Below are 21,567 nucleotides of genomic sequence, written 5' to 3' on the forward strand. Positions count from 1 at the left end.
CACCGAAAAGCCCTTCCGACCTGGGCTTGCGCGGATATCAGCCTTACAAAAGTAATTTCTGGAGCCCACTGCCAAACACGCTCGTTCCAAAACTTTTACGGAAGCTCCTAGTTTTTAATAAGCACACAATTATTTTCATTCTTCTCTCCAAGGACTCAGAGAGCGGGGGCGAGGACGGGTCCCCCTCCGATTTCGTGCACGACCTAGCCAATCTGAGCCCGGATGCTAATTAGTTGCCCTCCCCAGATGAACACGCCTTTGTCGCCTGTAGGGCCGGACTACAAAGCCCAGAATGCCTCGCCCCTCCCTGATCAATGAGGGCTTATTTAAATGATCTCTGAGGTCTTGGACCCAGGCCAATCAGCTGTCAGGGCTCATGATAAATCGCAATGCATTATTGATAATAATAATTACTGGGACATGCGCGTTCTGGCCGAAGGGGGGTAAATTTCCTAACTCCAGGAATTTGTGGCGGAGTGGGCAAATTACCGCGGCTCTCCAGGCGGCCCGATGCTCGCACCATGTCGAGGCGCAAGCAGGCGAAACCCCAGCACATCAACTCCGAGGAGGACCAGGGCGAGCAGCTGCCGCAGCGGCCGGCCGCGGAGTTTGCAGATGCGGCCCCAGCGGCGCCGGCGACGGGGGAGCCGGGTGAGTGGGGCCGGGGGCGCGCACCGGGGGCGTGCAGTTTCCCGGACGTTCGTGGGACCCTCCAAGGCGCGAGCTTCGGGGAGCCAGCGGCTTCTAGCGCAGATTCTGGAACCAAGATCTGGGGGCTCGGTCCTAGAGAAGTCACCCTCATCATCCCCCCCCCCCCCCCGCCCTTGTTCATTTTACACTTTTACCGCGTCCCTCGTGTAAGTTTCACCCCCAGGTCCGGCTCCTCTTGTAGGATTGACCCCCCCCCACCCCCTCTTGTCCCTCTTATTCCTGAAAGGTTCCCTTCTCGTTCCTAGCCCCTCTCTTAATTGGTTCCACTCCCCTCGCTAGTAGTAACCTCCCCCCCCCCCCCCACTTGTAACTTAGGTTCCCTCCCTCTCGGGCGCCGCTTTTAAAAGAAAGACCCCGAGGGTCCCCACCTTTTCCTTCACCCCTTGGGGGCTTTTCTAGGAGGCTGGAGAAGGGGCACACCCCTAGAAGACCCCCCCGGGGGGAGGGCGATCTGTTGCACGCGCCCCTCCCGGGCCCAGCGGGGGGAGGGGGCGCGACCTCTCCCCACCTCCCGGAGCTGGGGTGCGAGCCACCCGCTCCGTGGAGGGGACTGGAGGGCCCGAGGAGGTGGGGGAGGAGGGCCCGGTATTGCCCCTTTTCAGAATTTACGGAGGGTTTTGGCTTTTTCTCCCTGGGCTTTGCCGCCTGCGGATCTTCGCCCTAACCTTTCGGGGCCTGACCTCCAGCCATCTTTGATTTCCGACTTCCTAAAAATAACCGCGGCGAGCGGGAGGGGTGCAGGCCCCCAGGGGCCGGGGTCGCGGGCGCGCGGCCGCCCCTCTGGGGTGCACCCGCCTGGCATTTTGCAGGGCTTTTCTGGGGCGCCCGGCTTTCCAGAAGCGCGCCCCAGGGGCCAGAGGGGAGAGGTCGGGCCAGGACTGGGCGGTCGCGGCCAGGGCGAGCTCCCGGGGCTGACCCGCCCCACGCTTCCGCGGCGAGCGTCTCCGGGGTCGGGAGGCGTTCGGGACCCCAGCCCCGCCGGGAGCGGCCGGGCAGACTCCCCTCCTCCTAGTCACTTAACCGAGGCGGTTGTAGGAGCGAGTCGATTTCCCACTATCGCCCCTCCGTCCTGGCCCGCCAAATTGTCGCCTGATAAGTTTCTAGCGTACGCGTGGGGGAGGGGGCGTCGTAAACCTCCTCTTGGGCCTTGTGGGTCGCTTGCCTTCTGCTCCCCGCCTGCTTTCTAATTTCTCAGCCGCTGATGGGGGTGAGCGCTGCACGCCCAGACGCTCTGAGCCACAATTCCGATGGGAAGGAATTGGCCACCTTCTCTTTTTTTTTTTTCCGGGAAGGGAATGTAATAACGCTTCCCAAGTTTGTAATAGGTGAATGTAAACCCCTTTTTTTCCCGCAAATAACATTTTTCCAGGGCAAATTAAAGAGATCGGCTTCACCAGGGGAGGCTGTGCGTTTTCGGGGCGTCTGATGGTCAGGGCTGCGCGCACCCGAGGTCCCAGGAGGATGGACTCTTCTTTGTGCCTCGGGTGGGGGGTGCTGGGGGGGGGGGAGCATGGAGAGGCTCGTCGCCTGGCCCACCTGGAACAAAAGGGTTAACCCTCCGCCCGCCCGCTTCCTCCCAAGAGGAGGGGCGAGCTCCGGGCTCTGACCCCTCCCCTGGTTCTGCTCTGACCTCCCCATTCTCTTACCCCCTTCATTTTTGGTGGGCGCATGCAAGTGGTGCTTTTCGAGTTGTTTGGCACCTTTGGGGGGGGAGCTTGTTACGGGGTAGCTTCTTAAATGAACCCTGGTTGGAGTTTGCAATCAGTTAACCCGAGCTGGGCTTAGGATCTCTGGCCTGGCTGTGCGCTATCTCCACGATTTGGGAGGGGGTGGGTTCGCTATTGATCGCTGGGTTGGAGCGGACCGCCGAGTTGCGCGCGGGCGCCCCCTGGAGGCCCGGCTTGGAGCAGCACGCTTTGCTGAGAGGCGGGTCCCCTCGCAGGTACCGGCTCACACCTGATGGGTGGGATGGGTTGGGGGTGGAGATGCAGAGCCCTGGGCTGGGCCAAAGGACGGGCGCCCCCGGGGACTTGAGCCGGTGGCTAGCGCGATCCCTGGCTGTACCTGGCCTTCTTTGCCAAGTCTTTGGAATTCTTGAAAAGAATTCCTCGAGATCCTAGATTGTGTTTGCAGAGGCTCCGGTTGCCAGCATGGGACAGGAGGTAGTGTCCCCAAGCAGTACTTTTTAATGGCTACATTTTGCATTTGAGCAGCCTGGGTGTATGTACCTATCTGTGTATTATAGACAGATCTGTATATATATAAATAGAGACATAGGTAGGTATAATTAAAAACAGATTGGGCCGGTCCTGTTTTGCAAGACCAATTGGAGATCCACTTGTAAAGAACGCAGTTCTAGAGGGAGGAAAATGGAGCTTGGCGATCAATTAGATTAAAAAATCTGCAGGTGGGCAGGGGACTCTGCGCTACGTACGGGAAAATTAGCATTTTCTCAAAAGAATTTCGAATGCCCTTTGTGCTAAACTGGATTACAACCACCAACGATTAAGATCCCCAACTTTCAAACAAGGGCCTACCCCTGGCTGTAATGACTCGGAGGAGAGGGCACTTGGGAGTTCCTATTTTAATTGCGGGAGAGAGGGAAATCTCGTTGATAGTAGCTTGCGTGTTGCAGGCCGACTTTCTGTGCTTGGATCCGAGTTTGCGATTAAGGGGCTCCAACTTGCCCGCAGCCCCTTTTGTTCCGTTAAAAGTAAATTGCACCAGTCGGTACTTGGTCATTTAAGCCTCTGCTAGCTTCCTCATGGGTGAAGAGTTGGGGAGCCATCTTGGGAGACAGAAGATGGGCTTAACACTTCACCTCTTTGTAAATGAAGTCAGGTTTTTGGTAAGGTTTTAGAGATGTGCATTCCTGTCGGGTATAGCTTTCAGCTGTGTAACCTTGAGACCTGCTCCGTTTCTCTGAGCGTTTGGATTTTTTTTTCTTCCCTCTCTACAGTGGAGGTAAAGAATCCTGTTCAGATAATTTCAACTACAAAGACCCAACTGTGTGCTGGGAATGTGATGAGTAATTAGTTTTGTTCACAATAACCATGTTTTCCATTGTATTTACTTACCGTGTCAAGATGGGTACGAGCTAATTGAGAGTCTGCCGCCTACCAGGCTGGGGACCTCAAGTACATGATCTGTAATTCTCATTTTTACTCGTTTTGAGTAAACAGCAGCTCCCAGTTGAAATGGCATGCTCACGGTGGGTTTTAGCCATGCTGGGAATCCAAGGGACTGTTTTATCATGGTCTGACTCGGATTGGTGATGGGATGGGGTTTTCTATCAGTCCCTTTGATGAGGAAGCCACGATGAGTGTTTAATGTTTGAGATGTGCCTTTTTGGACTTTAGATTAAGGGATCCTTGGGAAGAGAGTTCGCAATAAAGCCGCATTTGCATCTCGCGCTCTGGGCCTTCTTGCCCTGGGAAAATGATGGGAAGAGTTCAGCAAGTTCTCCTTTTCATCAGCCCTTAACCTGTTGTACTTGTGATTCTTGAGAGAAAGCATCCGAACCGTTTTAAAAGACTCTGAATCCAGACAAGCTGCGCATCGCCAGTCGCCACCGTCCTTTTTTTTTTTTTTTTTTTTTTTTTTTCCTCCCAAATGAATTTCACGTCTAGGTCAGTCTTTGTTCTGGAGGGGCTCTGTGGAAGGGGACAATAAAAGCCCCTGCCTGCATGGAGTTTACAAGTTTGCCTAAAAGATGAGCTCCAGTTGAGGGAAAAAGGGGACATATCTCTTCATGTAAACAGCCGAACTCAGACGCTTTACCAGCGACTATAGCCGCCTTTGGTTCTTTGACTGTTTTTTTCCCTTTTCAGCAGAGCCCCTGAATTTTGATCCAAGACTGTTGGGAACAAGTTTTTAGCTCTTGATCAAGTAGAACTTAATTATAGCTCTAATTTGCCAACTATGAATTGAATTAAAAGCCGTGTTACTGAAGCGTTTCTCTCCGATTGCTGAATTGAGATGTAAAACTAAACTGGTAAACGGGCACTTTCCACTGGTTCAAAGAACGTCTCCATTTCCTTTTGTTTTTTGGTAAGCAATTATCCTGTGGGTGGGGGAGGGTGGAAGATAGTGTATACTTCAGATAATCTACTCATTGTGGTTCTTTTAATATAGGAATGGGGGAAAAAGATAAGCTTGAGTCCTAATGCTTTGCTCAAGATTATGGAGGTTTTATTTTTGAAGCATTTTCAAGTCTGCAGAATGTGATTGGCTTCTAGTAGATGAGCTTTTCTCCTATACAATAGTAAGAGTATTTTCTATCCATTTGGCAGTGATTGAATCTAGGACCCCTGCTGGGTTTACTGCATTCTTCCAACTTATTGGATAACTAGATGCTGAGAGATAACATTCCTAAAATTCGGAGTGGGGGTGGGGGGGGATGGAAGAACGAGTTGCTTGGGTAATCTCTCTGAACTTTGCTTTTTTCCTTTTGGGAAGGGTTAACGCGCGCGCATACCCAGCAGTTGTTCATAACCGAGCCCTCTTAACGCTCTGGCGAATACGGATTCGGTTCTTTGCCGGTGGTGGTCTGGATGTGGACGCACTTTTTACTGCACATGCATTCAGAGCTGCTGTTTTAAGACCCAAGTGGGATGTTGCTGGTAATGCATGGACGCTACAGAGGAGGCCAGCCTGTGTATACAGTGAAGGCAAGCTGGTATTCAGGCTGTAAATCACTCTTGGAAACGGTTAGCTCCTTGGGGGGGGGGCTTAACCTTTTTTGTGCCGTAGACCCCTTCTCAACAGAATGTATCTCACTGCAAAAAATAAAGGGCCTAGAAATACCAAGGAAACTACCTGGAAATAGAGTTCTCAAGAACATTTGTGATGTCATAACATGTGCTTCTTTATGAACACATTAAGTAAGATTAGCACAGCTGGTCAGGTAACTACCAGAATTTTCAGTCCTGCAACAGCATTAATATCATAGGAAAATACCTGTTTTCTGTTGATGATGAAGTTACAGGTTCTGCAGATACCACTGTGGTATGTTCTCTACATTTATAATGGAAAGAGATGTTAAATTTTAGTTCGGATTTAGTGAAAATAAAGATCTCATTTTTTTCCCCTTAATTTCATGGACTCCAGTTAAAATTTTTTTTTTTTTTTACATTTATTTATTTTTGAGAGACTGAGAGAAACAGAGCACAAGTGGGGGAGAGACAGAGATAGAAGGAGATAGGGAATCCGAAGCAGGCTCCAGGCTCTGAGCTGTCAGCACAGAGCCAGATGTGGGGCTCAAACTCACAAACCGCCAGATCATGACCTGAGCCGAAGTTGGACGCTTAACTGCCTGAGCCACCCAGGCGCCCCTCATGGACTCCAGTTTAAGAATGCTGGTTTACAACCTGTTTTCAGTGAGGGAATATTGTCCCCAAGGGGGGGGGGGTGAACATTTCTTGGGGAGGGGGCAGAAAATGTGATTACAGTGGTTTGTGGCCTTCGGAAGGCCCATGGTGCATAAACACATACAATATATTTGTGGCATTAAAATTTAATGGGCGGGGGGAGCCATGATTAGGAAAGAAGCTTTAGAAGCCTCCATAGAAGGATGCAATGAAGGTTTGAGAAATAAATGACACCACTAAGTTTAGTGCCCTTGTAAATAGTATTTAAGAATCCAATCCCCTGGTCGTCGTCTTCTGGTTAGTCTGTTACCCTGGGCCACCTAATTATGTCTGCTCGTGCCTCAGTTTCCACATCTGCGAACTGGGCACAAAGATGCTTGTTGATGTGGCTGTAAAGATGGGAGTTAAGATGCACGTGTTTTGTTGTTTGTGGAAGGTGGTGGTCGTGTTCTTTTGCAAAGTGGAATGGGTGTTCTCACGTGGGCTTTATTGGGAATTTCCAGGAGTTAGAATTGTTTGAGTCCAAGGGTAGGACGTGCTAATTAAAAAAAAAATTTTTTTTAATGTTTATTCATTTTCGAGAGAGAGACAGTGTGAGGTAGGGAGGGGCAGAGAGAGAGGGAGACCCAGAATCCAAAGCAGGCTCCAGGCTCTGAGCTGTCAGCACAGAGCTGGATGCAGGGCTCGAACACGCGAACCGGGAGATCATGACCTGAACCAAAGTCAGACACTTAACTGACTGAGCCACCCAGGCGCCCCCTATCTTAAAATTTTTTTTTAATGTTTATTTTTGAGAGAGAGAGAGAGAGAGAGACAGACAGACAGACAGACAGAGCATGAGCGGGGGAGGGGCAGAGAGAGAGGGAGACACAGAATCCGCAGCAGGTTCCAGGTTCTGAGCTGTCAGCACAGAGCCCGACGCAGGGCTCGAACTCACGGACCGCGAGATCATGACCTGAGCCGAAGTCAGACGCTCAACCAACCGAGCCACCCAGGCACCCCAGGAACATGCTAATTTAAAAGAAACCATAGTATAAAAGCATATATTGAAAATTTTTCTCTTCTACCCTCAATCTTCAGGCCCATACTCTAAGACCTAGAAAGCAGCCTCAGTTTCTTTTCAGAAAATTTCCAGGTACAAATTTATATCTCTACCCACAAACCCAGATGAGACCACACATAGATACACATCCCATCCTCTACCTGTTTTTCCTCCCCTTGAAATCAATCTCAGGCATTTGTCCTGAAGCAGCACGTGAAGTGCCCCCTGCCTTTTTCTTTCTGTACCCTGGTTTATTTAACCAGAACCTTACTGCCTGACCAGGGTGCGTCCGTTTTTGTTTTTGCTGTTTGTTAATATGAGAAATGTATCCTTGTGTTATACAGAGTAAGTTCCTCACAAAGATTGATGCGAACATGATGTAGCCCAGAGTTCTGGAGGAGCACCTACCACGGCGTATTTCTGGCCAAGAGAAACTTTTTAAAAAGTTCCTTTTCAAGTTCTTGACACATAATTGCCACGATTGCTTTTAAGAGTGCCGCTTAACATCCTCACAAACACCTCATTTCAAGTCTTAGGAAAGTGTGGAGATAGATACTATATTCCGGGAATTGACGCGCGCGCGCGCGTGTGTGTTTCCAAATATTTTTAACTTGATTCTTGGGCTGTGACTGATGGGGAACCAGTATTAGGGCTGTAAGGAAGAAGGTACCTGTTGGGCTCCACCTGGACATAGCAGGAGTATGTTGTGTCCTAACTTAATTTATTTTTATTTATTGATTTATTTTAATTTTTTTTTAATGTGTATTTTTGAGAGTGAGACAGAGCGTGAGCAGGGGAGGGGCAGGGGGAGAGAGAGACAGACAGACAGAAGGAGACAAAGAATCCTAAGCGGGCTCCTGGCTCCCAGCTCCCAGCTGTCAGCACAGAGGCCGACGCAGGGCTCAAACTGCAAGATCTTGACCTGAGCGGAAGTCAAGACACTTAATAGACTGATCCAGCCGCCCTATACATTGTGTCCTAACTTTTAAAGTGGCTGCGAGGGGAGGTGGGGGATAGGAAGATGGCAGCAGGTGTCCTAGTCCCCTTTCCCTCTTGCCAACCTGACCCTCAGGCTTTTCTGTCCTCCCTAGGGGGTCTTTGAGAGGAAATAGAGTTGCAGTCTCAACAGAAGAAACATATTATGGTAGGAAGTGTAGGAAGAGGGAGGATCTGGGCGCTGCATGCCTGGGTTTTAGGATTGGCCCTGCAGTTTATCAAATGTATTTGGGCAAATCAAGGTCTCCTGTGCCTCAGTTTCCCCCTCTGTTACATAGAATAGCCCCTACCTCATGGAGTTGTTAATAATGTATACATTGTTTATTTTTTTTTTTTAATTTTTTTTTTCAACGTTTTTATTTATTTTTGGGACAGAGAGAGACAGAGCATGAATGGGGGAGGGGCAGAGAGAGAGGGAGACACAGAACCGGAAACAGGCTCCAGGCTCTGAGCCATCAGCCCAGAGCCCGACGCGGGGCTCGAACTCACGGACCGCGAGATCGTGACCTGGCTGAAGTCGGACGCTTAACCGACTGCGCCACCCAGGCGCCCCAATAATGTATACATTGTTTAGAATCACACCTAGATGGGGCACCGGGGTGGCCCGGGGAGCCCTAAGTCGGTCTTTGCGTTGACAGCCCGGAGCCTGCTTGGGATTTGCTCTCCCTGTCTCTCTGCTCCTCCCATGCTCTTGCTTGCTCGCTCGCCCGCTCTCTCTCCCTGTCTCTGTGTGTCTTACAAAATAAACTTTAAAAACAGAATTATAAGGCTCCTGGGTGGCTCAGTGGGTTGAGCATCCAACTTGAGCCCAGGTCATGATCTCCCGGTTCGTGAGTTCGAGCCCCGAGTCAGGCTCTGCGCTGACAGCTCGGAGCCTGGAGCCTGCTTCGGATTCTGGGTCTCCCTCTCCCAATGCCCCTCCCCTGCTCGTGTTCTGTCTCAAAAATAAATTAAACATTTTTTAAAAGTTTTAAAAAATAAAAAAAGAATTCTGCCTGGCACACAGTAAGTGTTCAAAAGCTATTTATGACTATTTTCATCTGTAAATGGGGCCAGTATTTAATAGGCTTGTGTGATATACATATGAGGCACCTAGAGGTCCCTAGTCCGAACTGTAGTGCAGGACATAAGCCTCATTCGCGAGCTCTCCCCCGCCTTGCACACAGTAGGGAGTGGGAACTGTTAGTGACTTAGGCTTTAGATGGAGTTGCCCTGCTAACCATTGGAGCCATTAGAGATAAATATGGAGAAACTAATGTTCCCTGAACACCTGCTATGCCTGCACTTTCCCCACATCCCATCCAGGGTGGTGCCCCAGGCACATTAGTGGGTACTTGACTCATTTGTTAAAGTAATCGCTTCACTTAACCCAGACACATCTACCTTAGGAGGGTGTCATGATTATGCATGTTTCAGGCAAATTCTGAGGGGGGAAGGCTACCATATCACACCTGTTTACAGGCGAATGCTGCTGGATCAGCCCTAACCTGATTTCCCTTCCCTGGCCAGACCTGTTTATGGTGGTTGGCTCTTTCTCCCTGCCCCCCCCCCATACACACCTTGCAAAACTTCCTATTACTGGGTCTAAAATTCATAAAGATTAGGCTACCTTACATAAATTTTAAAAGAGAAATAAACTTTTTCAAGATGAACTCCTGTTTCATACTGTGGGCCTCCTGTCAAAACCCCATGGTTTTAGGGAGTGTAATCACCCAAGGAGTTGAGAAGCAAAATAAATTAGTTTGCTTTAAGCAACAGGAATTGAACGGGGCACCTGGGTGGCTCAGTAGGTTAAGCTGTTTGGCATTAGCTCAGGTCATGATCGTGAGTTTGAGCCGGGCTCAAACTGAGTCAGGCTCTGGAACCTGCTTCAAATTCTGATTCCCTCTCTCTCTGCCCTCCCCTGCTCATGCACTCTCCGTCAACAATAAATAAACATTAAAAAAAATTTTTTTTAATTAAAAAAAAGAAGCAACAATTTATTTAAAAGTAATGTGTATTGGGGCTCCTGGGTGGCTCAGTCGGTTGAGCATCCGACTTTGGCTCAGGTCATGATCTCACACTCCGTGAGTTCGAGCCCCGCGTCGGGCTCTGTGCTGACAGCTCAGAGCCTGGAGCCTGCGTCGGATTCTGTGTCTCCCTCTCTCTCTGCCCCTCCCCTGCTCATGCTCTGTCTCTCTCACTGTCAAAAATAAATAAAGATTAAAAAACTTAAAAGTAATGTGTGTCTTTCTTGGCCTTTCCTTCACACATCGGTACATTTGAAACAGGTTTTCAACAAAAATGGTCACGTTTTACATACTGTTCTGCAGCCTGTTTCTTTCACGTAACTTCTGTCTCCATGCCAGAGCGTACAGAAGTTAATGCAGTTTTTGGTCTATGAGTGAATCAAAATTTACTTTTGCTGCTGTAAACGTTGCTTTAAAAAAAATCCCTACTCATATGGATCTTTGTATATTTGTGCAATTATTTGTGCGATTGTGATCTGTATGCCTAGAGTTGGCTGGCTCCGAGGTATACTGCCTCTGTGACTAATTAGTTGGGGGAGGGGGGGTATACATAGACTAGGATAGCCAGGAAATGAGAGCAAGTAGTTTACTCTCAGGACCCAGGCATCCAGATAAAGCAGTCCCAAGATGGGCGCTTTATTTATTTTTTAATATTTTTATTTATTTTTGAAAGATACAGACAGCATGAGCGGGGGAAGGGCAGAGAGCGAGGGAGACGGAATCCGAAGCAGGCTCCAGGCTCCGAGCTGTCAGCACAGAGCTCAACATGGGGCTCGAACTCATGAAACGTGAGATTACCACCTGAGCGGGAGTGGGATGCTTAACTGACTAAGCCACCCAGGCACCCCCAAGATGGGCATTTGAATGTGCAGGCTATCATTAACCCCGAAGGGAATAGTGCTTAATTACAAAAGAAATATGCACACACACACACACACACACACACACACGGAAATCCACAGGCCAATCCTTTTTAGGAGTGTAACTGTCCAGAATTGATCCTATGCATGTAATTCCAGGTATATAACAGTAGCAGAAGTTGCAAGTTCAGGGAGAGGCGTGAAACCCTTCGTTCCCCTCCCCTCTTCCCATTCTGGGGCTTCTCATTATATGTGAGGTCGTTGAAGTCTTTGTCTATCGTCATGCCTTCCTTGAACATGAAAGCATTTCTGGGAATATCTGCTTGGCCTTCCTCGTCTAAATGCACTGTTTAGACAGTGTGCTGTCTCCATATTTTCGGTGGATTAGGCACTGCGGTCGTTGTTGGCGTCTTGGAAGTGGGGAGGTGCACTGGTCACACTGAGTGAGTGATTTACTGCAGTTTCGCTTTCGGTGGCCCCAGGATGGGGATGAGCACCTGTGATTTGAGCAGGTCTCCGATGTCGTTTGTGTTGACTGCATGAAATTCACTTGCCTTTACGGGCAGACCCCGAGTAGGGTGCAGAGCTCTAAGGGGATTACTTTAATAATAAATTGTGTGAGTTTCCTACGGTTGCGATAACAAATTGCTACAAATTGGATGGCTTAAAGCAAGAGAAATTTAGGGGCCCCTGGGCGGCTTGGGCAGTTAAGCGTCCGACTTCAGCTGGTGAGTTCGAGCCCTGCGTCGGGCTCTGTGCTGACAGCTCGGAGCCTGGAGCCTGCTTCGGATTCTGTGTCTCCCTCTCTCTCTGCCCTGCCCATCTCGAGCTCTGTCTCTCTCAAAAATAAGTAAACATTAAAAGAAAATTTAAAAAAAGAAACAAAAACAAGAACCAAAAACAAAACACAGAAATTTAGTCCTGCCTTCCTGGAGGCTAGACATCCAACATTGAGCTATCAGTGGGGTCCGTCCCTTCTGGAGACGCTGGGGAAGAAGCCATTCCAGGCCTCCTTTCTACCTTCTGATGGCTTCCCACATTCCTGGCTTAGGGCCACATAAGTCTTTCACGTGGCTTTTATTCTGTTTCGTCTCTTTCCCCTATCTCTTTAAGGACACCCGGGCATTGGGTTAGGGACTCACCCCAATTACATTTGCAAAGACCCTATTCCAAATCAGGTCATGTGCACAGGTGTTGGGTATAATGATTAGGATGTATTTTTTTTTTGGAGAGGGGGGTTATCACAATTCAACCCCCCGCATAAGTTCCCTTTTACAGTCTCCTGCCTGTGGGGACGGGACCCAGGTTGCGGAGGCCTCTGCGTCGTGAGCGGTGGTTTTTGCCTAGAAGTCGCCCCGCCTCCTTTCTCGGCAGAATTCTTAGCTTTTTCTCTCTTGTCCCAGGTGCTCCAATGAACCACCCAGGGAGTGGCAATGACGTCAGCAGGGCTGGGGTGTCAGGGAAGAGGCCTCGTCGGGAGGAGACTCACGTCTGCGAGAAATGCTGCGCGGAGTTCTTCAGCCTCTCCGAGTTCTTGGAACACAAGAAAAGTTGCACTAAAAATCCCCCCGTCCTCATCATGCACGACGGCGAGGGGCCGGTGCCTTCGGAAGACTTCTCCGGGGCGGTGCTGGGCCACCAGCCGCACAGTCCAAGCAGTAAGGACGGTCCCAGGGAGGATGGCGGCGGCCCGGGGGACACCAAGGAGAAGCTGGGGGCCGAGTCCGTCGTGTTCTTGAAGACTGAGACGGCCCCGCCGCCCGCGTCCCAGGACGTGAGCTGTCTGCCCAAAGGCAAGGTGGCCAGCACCAACGTCACCCTCCAGGCCCTGCGGGGCACCAGGGTGGCCGTGAATCAGCGGAGCGTCGAGGCGCCGCCGGCCCCCGTGCCCGGCGCCAGCAGCATCCCGTGGGTCCTCGAGCAGATCCTGTGCCTCCAACAGCAGCAGCTGCAACAGATCCAGCTCACGGAGCAGATCCGCGTTCAGGTGAACACGTGGGCCTCCCACGCCCTCCACTCCGGCGTGGCGGGGGCCGACACCCTCAAGACCTTGGGCAGCCACGTGTCCCAGCAGGTGTCTGCGGCCGTGGCCTTGCTGAGCCAGAAAGCTGCGGGCCAGGGCCTGGCTCTGGACGCCTTGAAACAGGCCAAGCTACCTCACGCGCACGTCCCCGCCGCGAGCGGCTCCGTGTCCCAGGGGCTGGCGCCCTTCGCCCTGAAGCCGGACGGGACGAGGGTCCTGCCCAACGTCGTGTCGCGCCTTCCCGGCGCCCTGCTACCTCAGGCCCCCGGCTCTGTGCTCTTCCCGAGCCCTTTCTCCACCGTGGCGTTAGACCCGTCCAAGAAGGGGAAGGGGAAGCCCCCGAACGTGTCCCCGGTGGAGGTCAAGCCCAAAGACGAGGCCGTCCTCTGCAAGCACAAGTGTAAGTACTGTAGCAAGGTTTTTGGGACCGATAGCTCCTTGCAGATTCACCTGCGCTCCCACACCGGCGAGAGACCCTTCGTGTGCTCTGTCTGCGGCCACCGCTTCACCACCAAGGGCAACCTCAAGGTGCACTTTCATCGACATCCCCAGGTGAAGGCGAACCCCCAGCTGTTTGCCGAGTTCCACGACAAAATGGTGGCCGGCAATGGCATCCCCCATGCGCTCTCTGCACCGGTCCCCGTAGACGAATCGAGCCTCTCGTTAGACAGCAAGCCCGTCCTCGTGACCGGGACCCCCAGTGCAGGGCTACCTCAGAGTCTCTCCGCGGGGACTAACCCCAAGGACCTCGCGGGTGGCCCCCCGCCCGGCGACCTGCAGCCCGGGCCTTCTCCAGAGGGCGGGGATGGCTCCCTGCTGCTCTCCGGGCTGGGGCCACACCACAGTTCCCCCAGGGTCGGTGGCTTCCAAGGGGGCGGGACGCCCGAGCCGGGCTCGGAGACCCTGAAGCTGCAGCGGCTGGTGGAGAACATCGACAAGGCCACCGCCGAGCCCAACGAGTGTCTCATCTGCCACCGGGTCCTGAGCTGCCAGAGCTCCCTCAAGATGCATTACCGCACCCACACCGGGGAGAGGCCGTTCCAGTGTAAGATCTGCGGTCGGGCCTTCTCCACCAAGGGCAACCTGAAGACGCACCTCGGGGTCCACCGGACCAACGCGTCCGCCAAGACGCAGCATTCGTGCCCCATCTGCCAGAAGAAGTTCACCAACGCGGTCCTGCTGCAGCAGCATATCCGGATGCACATGGGCGGCCAGATTCCCAACACGCCGCTGCCCGAGAATCCCTGTGACTTCGCGGGCCCCGAGCCAGCGATGGTCAGCGAAGACGGCGGTGCGGGGGCCGTCTGTCACGACGATCTCATCGCAAGCATCGACGTCGACGAGCTCGGCCCCCAGGAGGCCCCCGGTAGCTCCTTGAAGGTCCCGCTGCCCCTCCCCAGCGGGCAGGCCGCGTCCCCCACCCTGGGGTTCGCCGTGACGGCTTCTCTAGACGCCCCCCCCGGGAAGGCGGGTCCCGCTCCTCTTGTCCTGCAGCGGCAAAGCAGCAGAGAAAACGGTTCGGTGGAGAGTGACGGCTTGACCAACGACTCGTCCTCCTCGGTGATGGGAGACCAGGAGTACCAGAGCCGAAGTCCGGACGTCCTGGAGACCGCGTCCTTCCAGGCGCTGTCCCCCGCCAACAGCCAGGCAGAAAGCATCAAGTCCAGATCTCCCGATGCCGGTGGCAAAGCAGACAGCGCCGAGAACGGCCGCGCTGAGATGGAAGGTGATAGAGCTTTGGATTTCGCTTAGGTCCATTTTGGGCACGAGGTCATCCCGCAGGAACCCGGGTCGAACGTCACAAACGGACAGTGTGATCTTTGCAAAGCAGCTCTCCCTCGTTAGGGCAGTTAGCCTCTCTGGGTAGAGGGAGATAATAACTCCCCCCGTCCTAGTACTCACATCGTGTTCTTTGCGGTGGTTAATGCGCACGGGGGATGGACAGCAGGCTTGTTGGTCTTTGCTTCTGTGTGTGTGTGAGCCCCGGGGAGACACTTGGGTCATCTTCGGGAAGTGCTCCGGGGGGAGAATGTGTGCAAAAGTGGGCGCACGCCTTCTTGGCCACCGAGATGAGTCCTAGGTCTTGCTTCTGAGGTCCCGCTCCCTAACGTAAGGTCCGCAGGTTAATAAATGTTGACAGGGAGAGAAAGAATCTAACCCATTATAAACGCATAATGGGTTTTACGTTATAAACCCATTATAAACGTAAATCGTGGGGTGCCTGTTGGTGTCGTTAATACTTGTCTTTAAGTAGTAGTCTCTCGGGGCGCCTGGGTGGCTCGGTCGGTTAAGCGTCCGACTTCGGCTCAGGTCACGATCTCGCGGTCTGTGAGTTCGAGCCCCGCGTCGGGCTCTGGGCTGATGGCTCAGAGCCTGGAGCCTGTTTCCGATTCTGTGTCTCCCTCTCTCTCTGCCCCTCCCCCGTTCATGCTCTGTCTCTCTCTGTCCCAAAAATAAATAAACGTTAAAAAAAAAATTTTTTTTTTAAAGTAGTAGTTTCTCTACACCCAACGTGGGGCTCGAACTGCCGACCCCGAGGCCAAGAGTCGCGTGCTCCACCGACTGAGCCAGCCAGGCGCCCCTTTTAAAGATAAAAACGTCTGATGCAGGAGCTTGAATTTCAGGTGTTTCCTGTCCATACCTCTCTGCCCCAGTGGTGACTTTTCGGAAGCGTTTGAGTTGTCGCTCCCCGAGCGGGTCAACACGCTAAGGCGGAAAAGCCGCCTCTGAGGCACACGATTCCAGAAAGCCGTTTCCAGGCTGTCGATGGGCAGTGGTCATCACAGCTCTTTTTTGGTTTGAGAAGGAATGAGTACGGGATGATAAAGGTCTGGGGTTTCTCTTCTCTGGATACTAGGTCGTAGCAGCCTGCCATCGACATTTATCCGCGCCCAGCCAGCCTATGTGAAAGTCGAAGTCCCTGGCGCGTTTGTTGGACCTGCGACGGTGTCCCCAGGCATGACTCCTTTGCTGGTGGCCCAGCCACGCCGGCAGGCCAAACAGCACGGCTGTGCACGGTGCGGGAAGAACTTCTCCTCGGCGAGCGCCCTCCAGATTCACGAGAGGACTCACACTGGGGAGAAGCCTTTCGTGTGTAACATATGTGGGCGTGCCTTTACCACCAAAGGCAACCTGAAGGTGAGTTTCTTCGGGCTCTCCGCAGGGATGGGGCTAGGCGTTGGCCAGCACAGCCTTGTTGGTGTCCCCCATTCGTGATGAATTCTTCCATTAAGACCGGATGGGATGGGGGTGCCCCGGTGGCTCAGTCGGTTAAGCGTCCGACTTCAGCTCGGGTCGTGATCTCACGGTTTGTGAGTTTGAGCCCCGCGTCGGGCTCCGTGCCGACAGCTCGAAGCCTGGAGCCTGCTTTGGATGCTGTGTCTCCCCCTCTCTCTGCCCCTCCCCCGCTCATGCTCTGTGTCTCTCTCTCAAAAATAAATAACCATTTAAAAAAAAAAAAAAAAGACCAGATGGGATACTGTATAGTCCTCCTATCTCCCAGCTGGCTCTTGAAATAATTCGTTAGACAGTATGTTTTCTCACATCACAACATGTCTGAAATTGGGATGCTTCTTATGGTCAGTGCCTGAAATTGGTAATTTTTTTTTTTTTCCCTAATCTTAGGGGCACAAGGAATAATGATGCATTTTACAAAGGATGCTGTCTAGGAATAGGACACATGGTCTATTAGAGATGCTCTTGTCTCTTAGTATAAAGTAGTTAGTTACACTTTAGGGTGGTTTTCCCTCCAATAGTGGGGCAGACCATGACCTCTTTCAACAATAATCGAGTAGATAGGTAAAATCTAGCCTGGAAACCAGTGATAAATGTCACATAGTATAATGTGTGGAGAAATCATTTATGGGTTTGTGTGTACATCCAGACTTGGTGAGCACCCTCTATGTTTTGTTTTCCTAGCCTGCTAGGTTGAAATAAATAGCAGGAGTTAAACATTTATAGGATCCAGTGACAGTGCAGTTAAAAAGAAAAAAGGCCTCAGGTTATCCGCTGTGCTTTCGAAACTGAGCAGCTGGGTCCTTCTGGAGAAGAGCCTGATATCAATAGGGACAGTCGACCTAAGATTTTTACCTGGGGAGCTGGGAAGGAGACCTCCCCCACATGAGGCCTGAACGTGGCCTGTGTAAGCACAAGGGATGAGAACTGGGGACCTGGGGTTTTCCCTTTTGCCCTGCCTGTGGTTTGTGGGAACCGGGCCTCTGGATCTCTGCCTGTCTCCGATGAGTAGACTAATTGAATTCTTTGTGGTTCAAATAAAGGTTGAAACTTAAAAGTTGACCAAGGAGACCGTATATCATTTAAAAAATGAAACGTACTTATTATAAAAGCAAGCTGTCCTCTTTGATTTATTTTTTAAGTTTGTTTATTTTTGAGAGAGTGCGAACAGGGGAGGGGCGGAGAGAGGGGGAGGCAAGAGGGTCGGAAGGGTGGTTCTGCACTGTCCACACAGAGCCCGACGCGGGGCTCGAACTCACGGACCGTGAGATCATGACCTGAGCCAAAGTCGACGGTGCCAGGTGCCCCCAAGCTATATTCTTTTAATTTTTTAGTTGGTGAAAACGACTAGGTAATGAGCATGAAGTAATTTCTTCTCTAATACCAACTTCTAGAAACAGAAAGCTTAAATTACTTCACAGGCCCCGGGATCAGCCCAGGGAAGGTCTGGAGCTGCTGTGTTTGTTTTTGTTTTCGTTTTGTTGTTTCTCTTTGCACAAGTGGCTTTGGGCAGATGGCTCCTTGTGCCTCAGTTTCCCAGGCAGATGGGTCCTTGTGCCTCAGTTTCCCAGTTTCCCATGACTCACTAATGGTAGTGACAACTTCAGAGTGCTCCTAAAGATGAAATGAATTCTATTCCTAAATGTTTCAAATACAGCTTACAGCGATTAAGAGCAGGTCACTTCTGAGCGCACTTGGCCGGCTAACTACTAACTTCTCAGGATGTCAGGAAAGCTGAAACGGGGTACCTGAGAAACCTAGTGCCCATCACATTCTCCCCACTCTTTTTTTTTTTTTTTTAAGTTTATTTATTTTGAGAGAGAGAGAGAGAGAGAGACAGTGGGGAAGGAGCAGAGAGAGAGAATCCCAGGCAGGCTCCAAGCTGTCAGCGCAGAGCCTGATGTAGGGCTTGAACCCACAAACTGTGAGATCATGACGTGAGCCGAAATCAAGAGTTGACGCTTAACTGACTGAGCGGCCCAGGCACCCCTCTTCCGACTCTTTCTGAAGAAGCTCAAAGGGAGTTAGAAACTCAAAAGTCAGACTTTTCACTACTCTGGAGTAGTGATGACGATCATTGACGTCCTGTCTATCTGGTCTGTCTGTGCCATCATCAGGGCAGCATCTGTTCTGTTCCAGAGTTATTTTTTAACTCACATTTTTTATTCAGGTAACGGTGGACTCCCGTGCAGTGAGAATTCACAGATCCTTACACGCTCTGCCCAGTTCCCCCAGTGGTAGAATTTCGCGAAAACTATGATGTAACCGATAAGAACCAGGATATTGGCATGGATGGAACCTACTGGTCTCCTAGATTCCCCCCCATTTTATTTGTACTCCACGTGTGTAAGTGTGTTACCTTCTGCACAACTGTGTAAGTTTGTAATTCACAAGTTTTAAATCTAGCACTTGAGAGGATACATAGTATCCTAGTATTTGAGCCTGACACATAGTAAGGGTTCCTGTAGGTGCACCCTGGAACAGTGGGACGGGGACAGATTTGGAGCCTGTGGCCCTGCCTCACTGGGCTTTACTTGCCTCTAGGCAGGAATGTGGGCCCCTTGTTGCCAGATCCTCTGCTTCCTCCCCTCCCCCACCCCAAGACGAGTCCCCGTTTTGGTGGGAACCTCTCTGTTCCTGTTCCCACAGGTCCACTACATGACGCACGGAGCCAACAACAGTTCTGCACGCCGAGGGAGGAAGCTGGCCATCGAGAACACCATGGCTCTGTTAGGAACTGATGGGAAGAGAGTTCCCGAGATGTTTCCCAAGGAAATCCTGGCCCCTTCGGTGAGCGTGGACCCCGTCGTGTGGAACCAGTACACCACCATGCTCAACGGAGGTCTGGCCATGAAGACCAACGAAATCTCCGTGATCCAGAGTGGCGGCATCCCCACGCTCCCAGTTTCCCTGGGGGCTAGCTCCATTGTGAACAACACCACTATCTCCAAGTTGGACGGCTCCCAGTCTGCCCTCGGTGCCGAAGTGGAAAAACCGGGTGCTGCTGACGGTGTCCCCAAACACCAGTTCCCTCACTTCCTGGAAGAAAACAAGATTGCAGTCAGCTAAGCTCCGGGAGGGATCCCTGGTTGAGGGAGAAATGCAGAGGCAGAATGACCTCCCCGACTATACCTTTTTTTCCCCCCCTCCTTTTTAAAAGAACCCATCCCCTCCTGTTTGTTTTCTTACTGATGTGCAAATGATGTTTACAGTGTGAGATCACAACCTCAGGCAAATCCTACAATCAGATGTTATGCTGCTTTGCAAAAAAAAAAAAAAAAAAAAAAATTGAAAAAAAATTGAAAAAAAATTGAAAAAAGAAAAATCGAAAAAAGAAAAAATTGAAAAACAAAAAAAAACTAAAAAAGAAAAAATGCATACTAAAACAAAAACAGACTAGGATTTTTTTTTTTTTTTTTTTAATTTTGGAAGCGGGTCTTGCAAAGTAGCTTTGTTACTTGCGACAAACTGTATACATAAAACCTTTGTACAACCTAGAGTAACTGTTTCCAAAGACGACCCCCTTGTTTCAAGTTGGAACTTACTGAACCACAGTGGAAAAGGCAACTGTTAGCCTAATTGTGGGGGGTGCTGTATACTTCCCCAGTGACTGTCTGTATGCGGGTACACGGACAAGACCTGGCATCTGTTTAGGGACCTGTTTTGTATGACCCCCAACCCTGCACCCATCCTTTGTTTTTTGGTTTTTTTCCCCTGAATGTACTTTTTTTTTTTTTTTTCTTTTTAACTAAGGTTGTCAAACGAATTCCAAAATTCCTTCAACCTTGGAACCTTAAATAGAATGCCCTCGAATGGACTGGTTTTTGTCCTTAGGGAGTCAATGCGTGTTGCTGCTTATTTAAATACAGTTCAGTTGGAACCCCAAGAGTGCCAATGTGCTCCCTATGCTTTGCAAATGCCTCCTTCCTGAACCAGCAGGAGAGGTGGCCTTCGCAGGGACCCTCAGGTGACTTATTTTGGTTCGCCAGTGCCTACGCTGTGGAACGGGTTTCCATTCTTTAAGAAACTCATGGAAGGGCATGTTTCTTATAGGTACACATACTAATTTGTACAAAAATGTCCTTGGTGCAACTTAAATGCCAAGTGATTGTGAAGATTGTTTTTGAGTATTGCATGAAGGCTACGAACAGGCAAGTCATGGGTGTGAAAGCTTTAATTTATCTACCTCATTTATTTTTATTTTTGTAGCCATAGTCTCTATTTTCCTATTTTATGACCGCTGAAGTGTTCTGACGCCCTGTCTTCAACCTGAGTTGATGTATGGTGGGAGTGACTGGACATTTAAGATATCTTGATGGTTCTTTGTTGTAAACGCCCCCTCCCCCTGTTTGTATATGTAACATGAAGCGAATGAGGGCACATTGCTCTAATGGTTTAACAAGGAAGGAGAAAGAAAGACCTTAATTTCTGAGTGGAGAAGTCTCCTTCTATGTGGAAAAGTAGATCAAGACTGTTATCAAAAGTTTGTGTTATTGCACCTGACTTTAGGATCCAAAAAAAAAAAAAAATTTTTTTTTTTTTTTTGCCACATTGTGCCTTTCTTCCTGGAATTGTAAGTGGGACACAATAACTAGTACCTGTCTACACTGTGAAGTGGATATTGTTACAGAGAACACCAGAGGCTTTCTTACTGTCAAGCAAACAATGCCTTGTGAATGTATGATCTATGGAGAAACCCCTGTAGTTTCACCTGCTGATGCTGTCTGTGTTGTTGGAGAATAAATTTCGGATGGTTTTTTTTTTTTGTCTTCCCCCCCCCCCCCCCCCCCCACCGGGTGCGTATGTCTCTGGTTAGTTTCTGCTCTAAACCTGAGAGTTCTCATTTGAACAATCGCTTGCCCTCCCCCCCCCCCCCCCCCCCCCCCCCCCCCCCCAGGTCTTAGAATCGAAATACATCCGCCTATGTCCCTACTGGACCCATTTCCCAAGCACACACAAAGAACTACTTGCTGGTTGTTTCCTTGTTTTCTTCAGGCATACAAGTTGTGTTAGAGTAAACTGAGTCTAGAGAACTTTTGCTTGTGTTCCCTTGTGACCGCAGACGGCTTATCGGGCTGTAGATTACCCCATATTTCAATCCCAACCTGGTACCAGTCATTGGGCAGAGAGAACCACGTAGGAGGTGGCACTTCATTCCAAGAGAAGATTCTTTGAGAGGGTGGTGGGAAAGTACCCCCTGGGGAGAGACACAAAGGCAAAACCAGGGTAGTGTCCAACTGGCAAAGTAGCCTGTTACCTCCCTTTTGTTGTGTTTCTCTTTGCAAACCCAGTGGCAAGAACCAGCATCAGATTCTAGGAGAAT

General features: G+C 50.5%; 1 protein-coding gene across 1 annotated transcript; it reads left to right on the forward strand.

Moving 5' to 3' along the window:
- Nucleotides 1-315: 315 nt before the first annotated feature.
- Nucleotides 316-21,003, forward strand: SALL4 (spalt like transcription factor 4). Its single transcript, XM_043553658.1, has 4 exons — nt 316-651; nt 12,391-14,736; nt 15,868-16,148; nt 18,894-21,003. The coding sequence occupies exons 1-4, from the start codon at nt 522-524 to the stop codon at nt 19,311-19,313; spliced, it is 3,177 nt and encodes a 1,058-aa protein (XP_043409593.1). The 5' UTR covers nt 316-521; the 3' UTR covers nt 19,314-21,003.
- Nucleotides 21,004-21,567: the final 564 nt, after the last annotated feature.

This window comes from Prionailurus bengalensis, chromosome A3, assembly GCF_016509475.1.
Source record: "Prionailurus bengalensis isolate Pbe53 chromosome A3, Fcat_Pben_1.1_paternal_pri, whole genome shotgun sequence".
NCBI classification, from domain to species: domain Eukaryota; kingdom Metazoa; phylum Chordata; class Mammalia; order Carnivora; family Felidae; genus Prionailurus; species Prionailurus bengalensis.

What these genes read in the sequence shown, in the direction of transcription:
- SALL4 (XM_043553658.1), top strand. Translation starts at nt 522, where the DNA reads ATGTCGAGGCGCAAGCAGGCGAAACCCCAGCACATCAACTCCGAGGAG. An exon ending in GCCGGCGACGGGGGAGCCGG is followed by an intron (nt 652 to 12,390) that starts GTGAGTGGGGCC and finishes CTCTTGTCCCAG; the next exon opens with GTGCTCCAATGAACCACCCA. An exon ending in CCACCAAAGGCAACCTGAAG is followed by an intron (nt 16,149 to 18,893) that starts GTGAGTTTCTTC and finishes CTGTTCCCACAG; the next exon opens with GTCCACTACATGACGCACGG.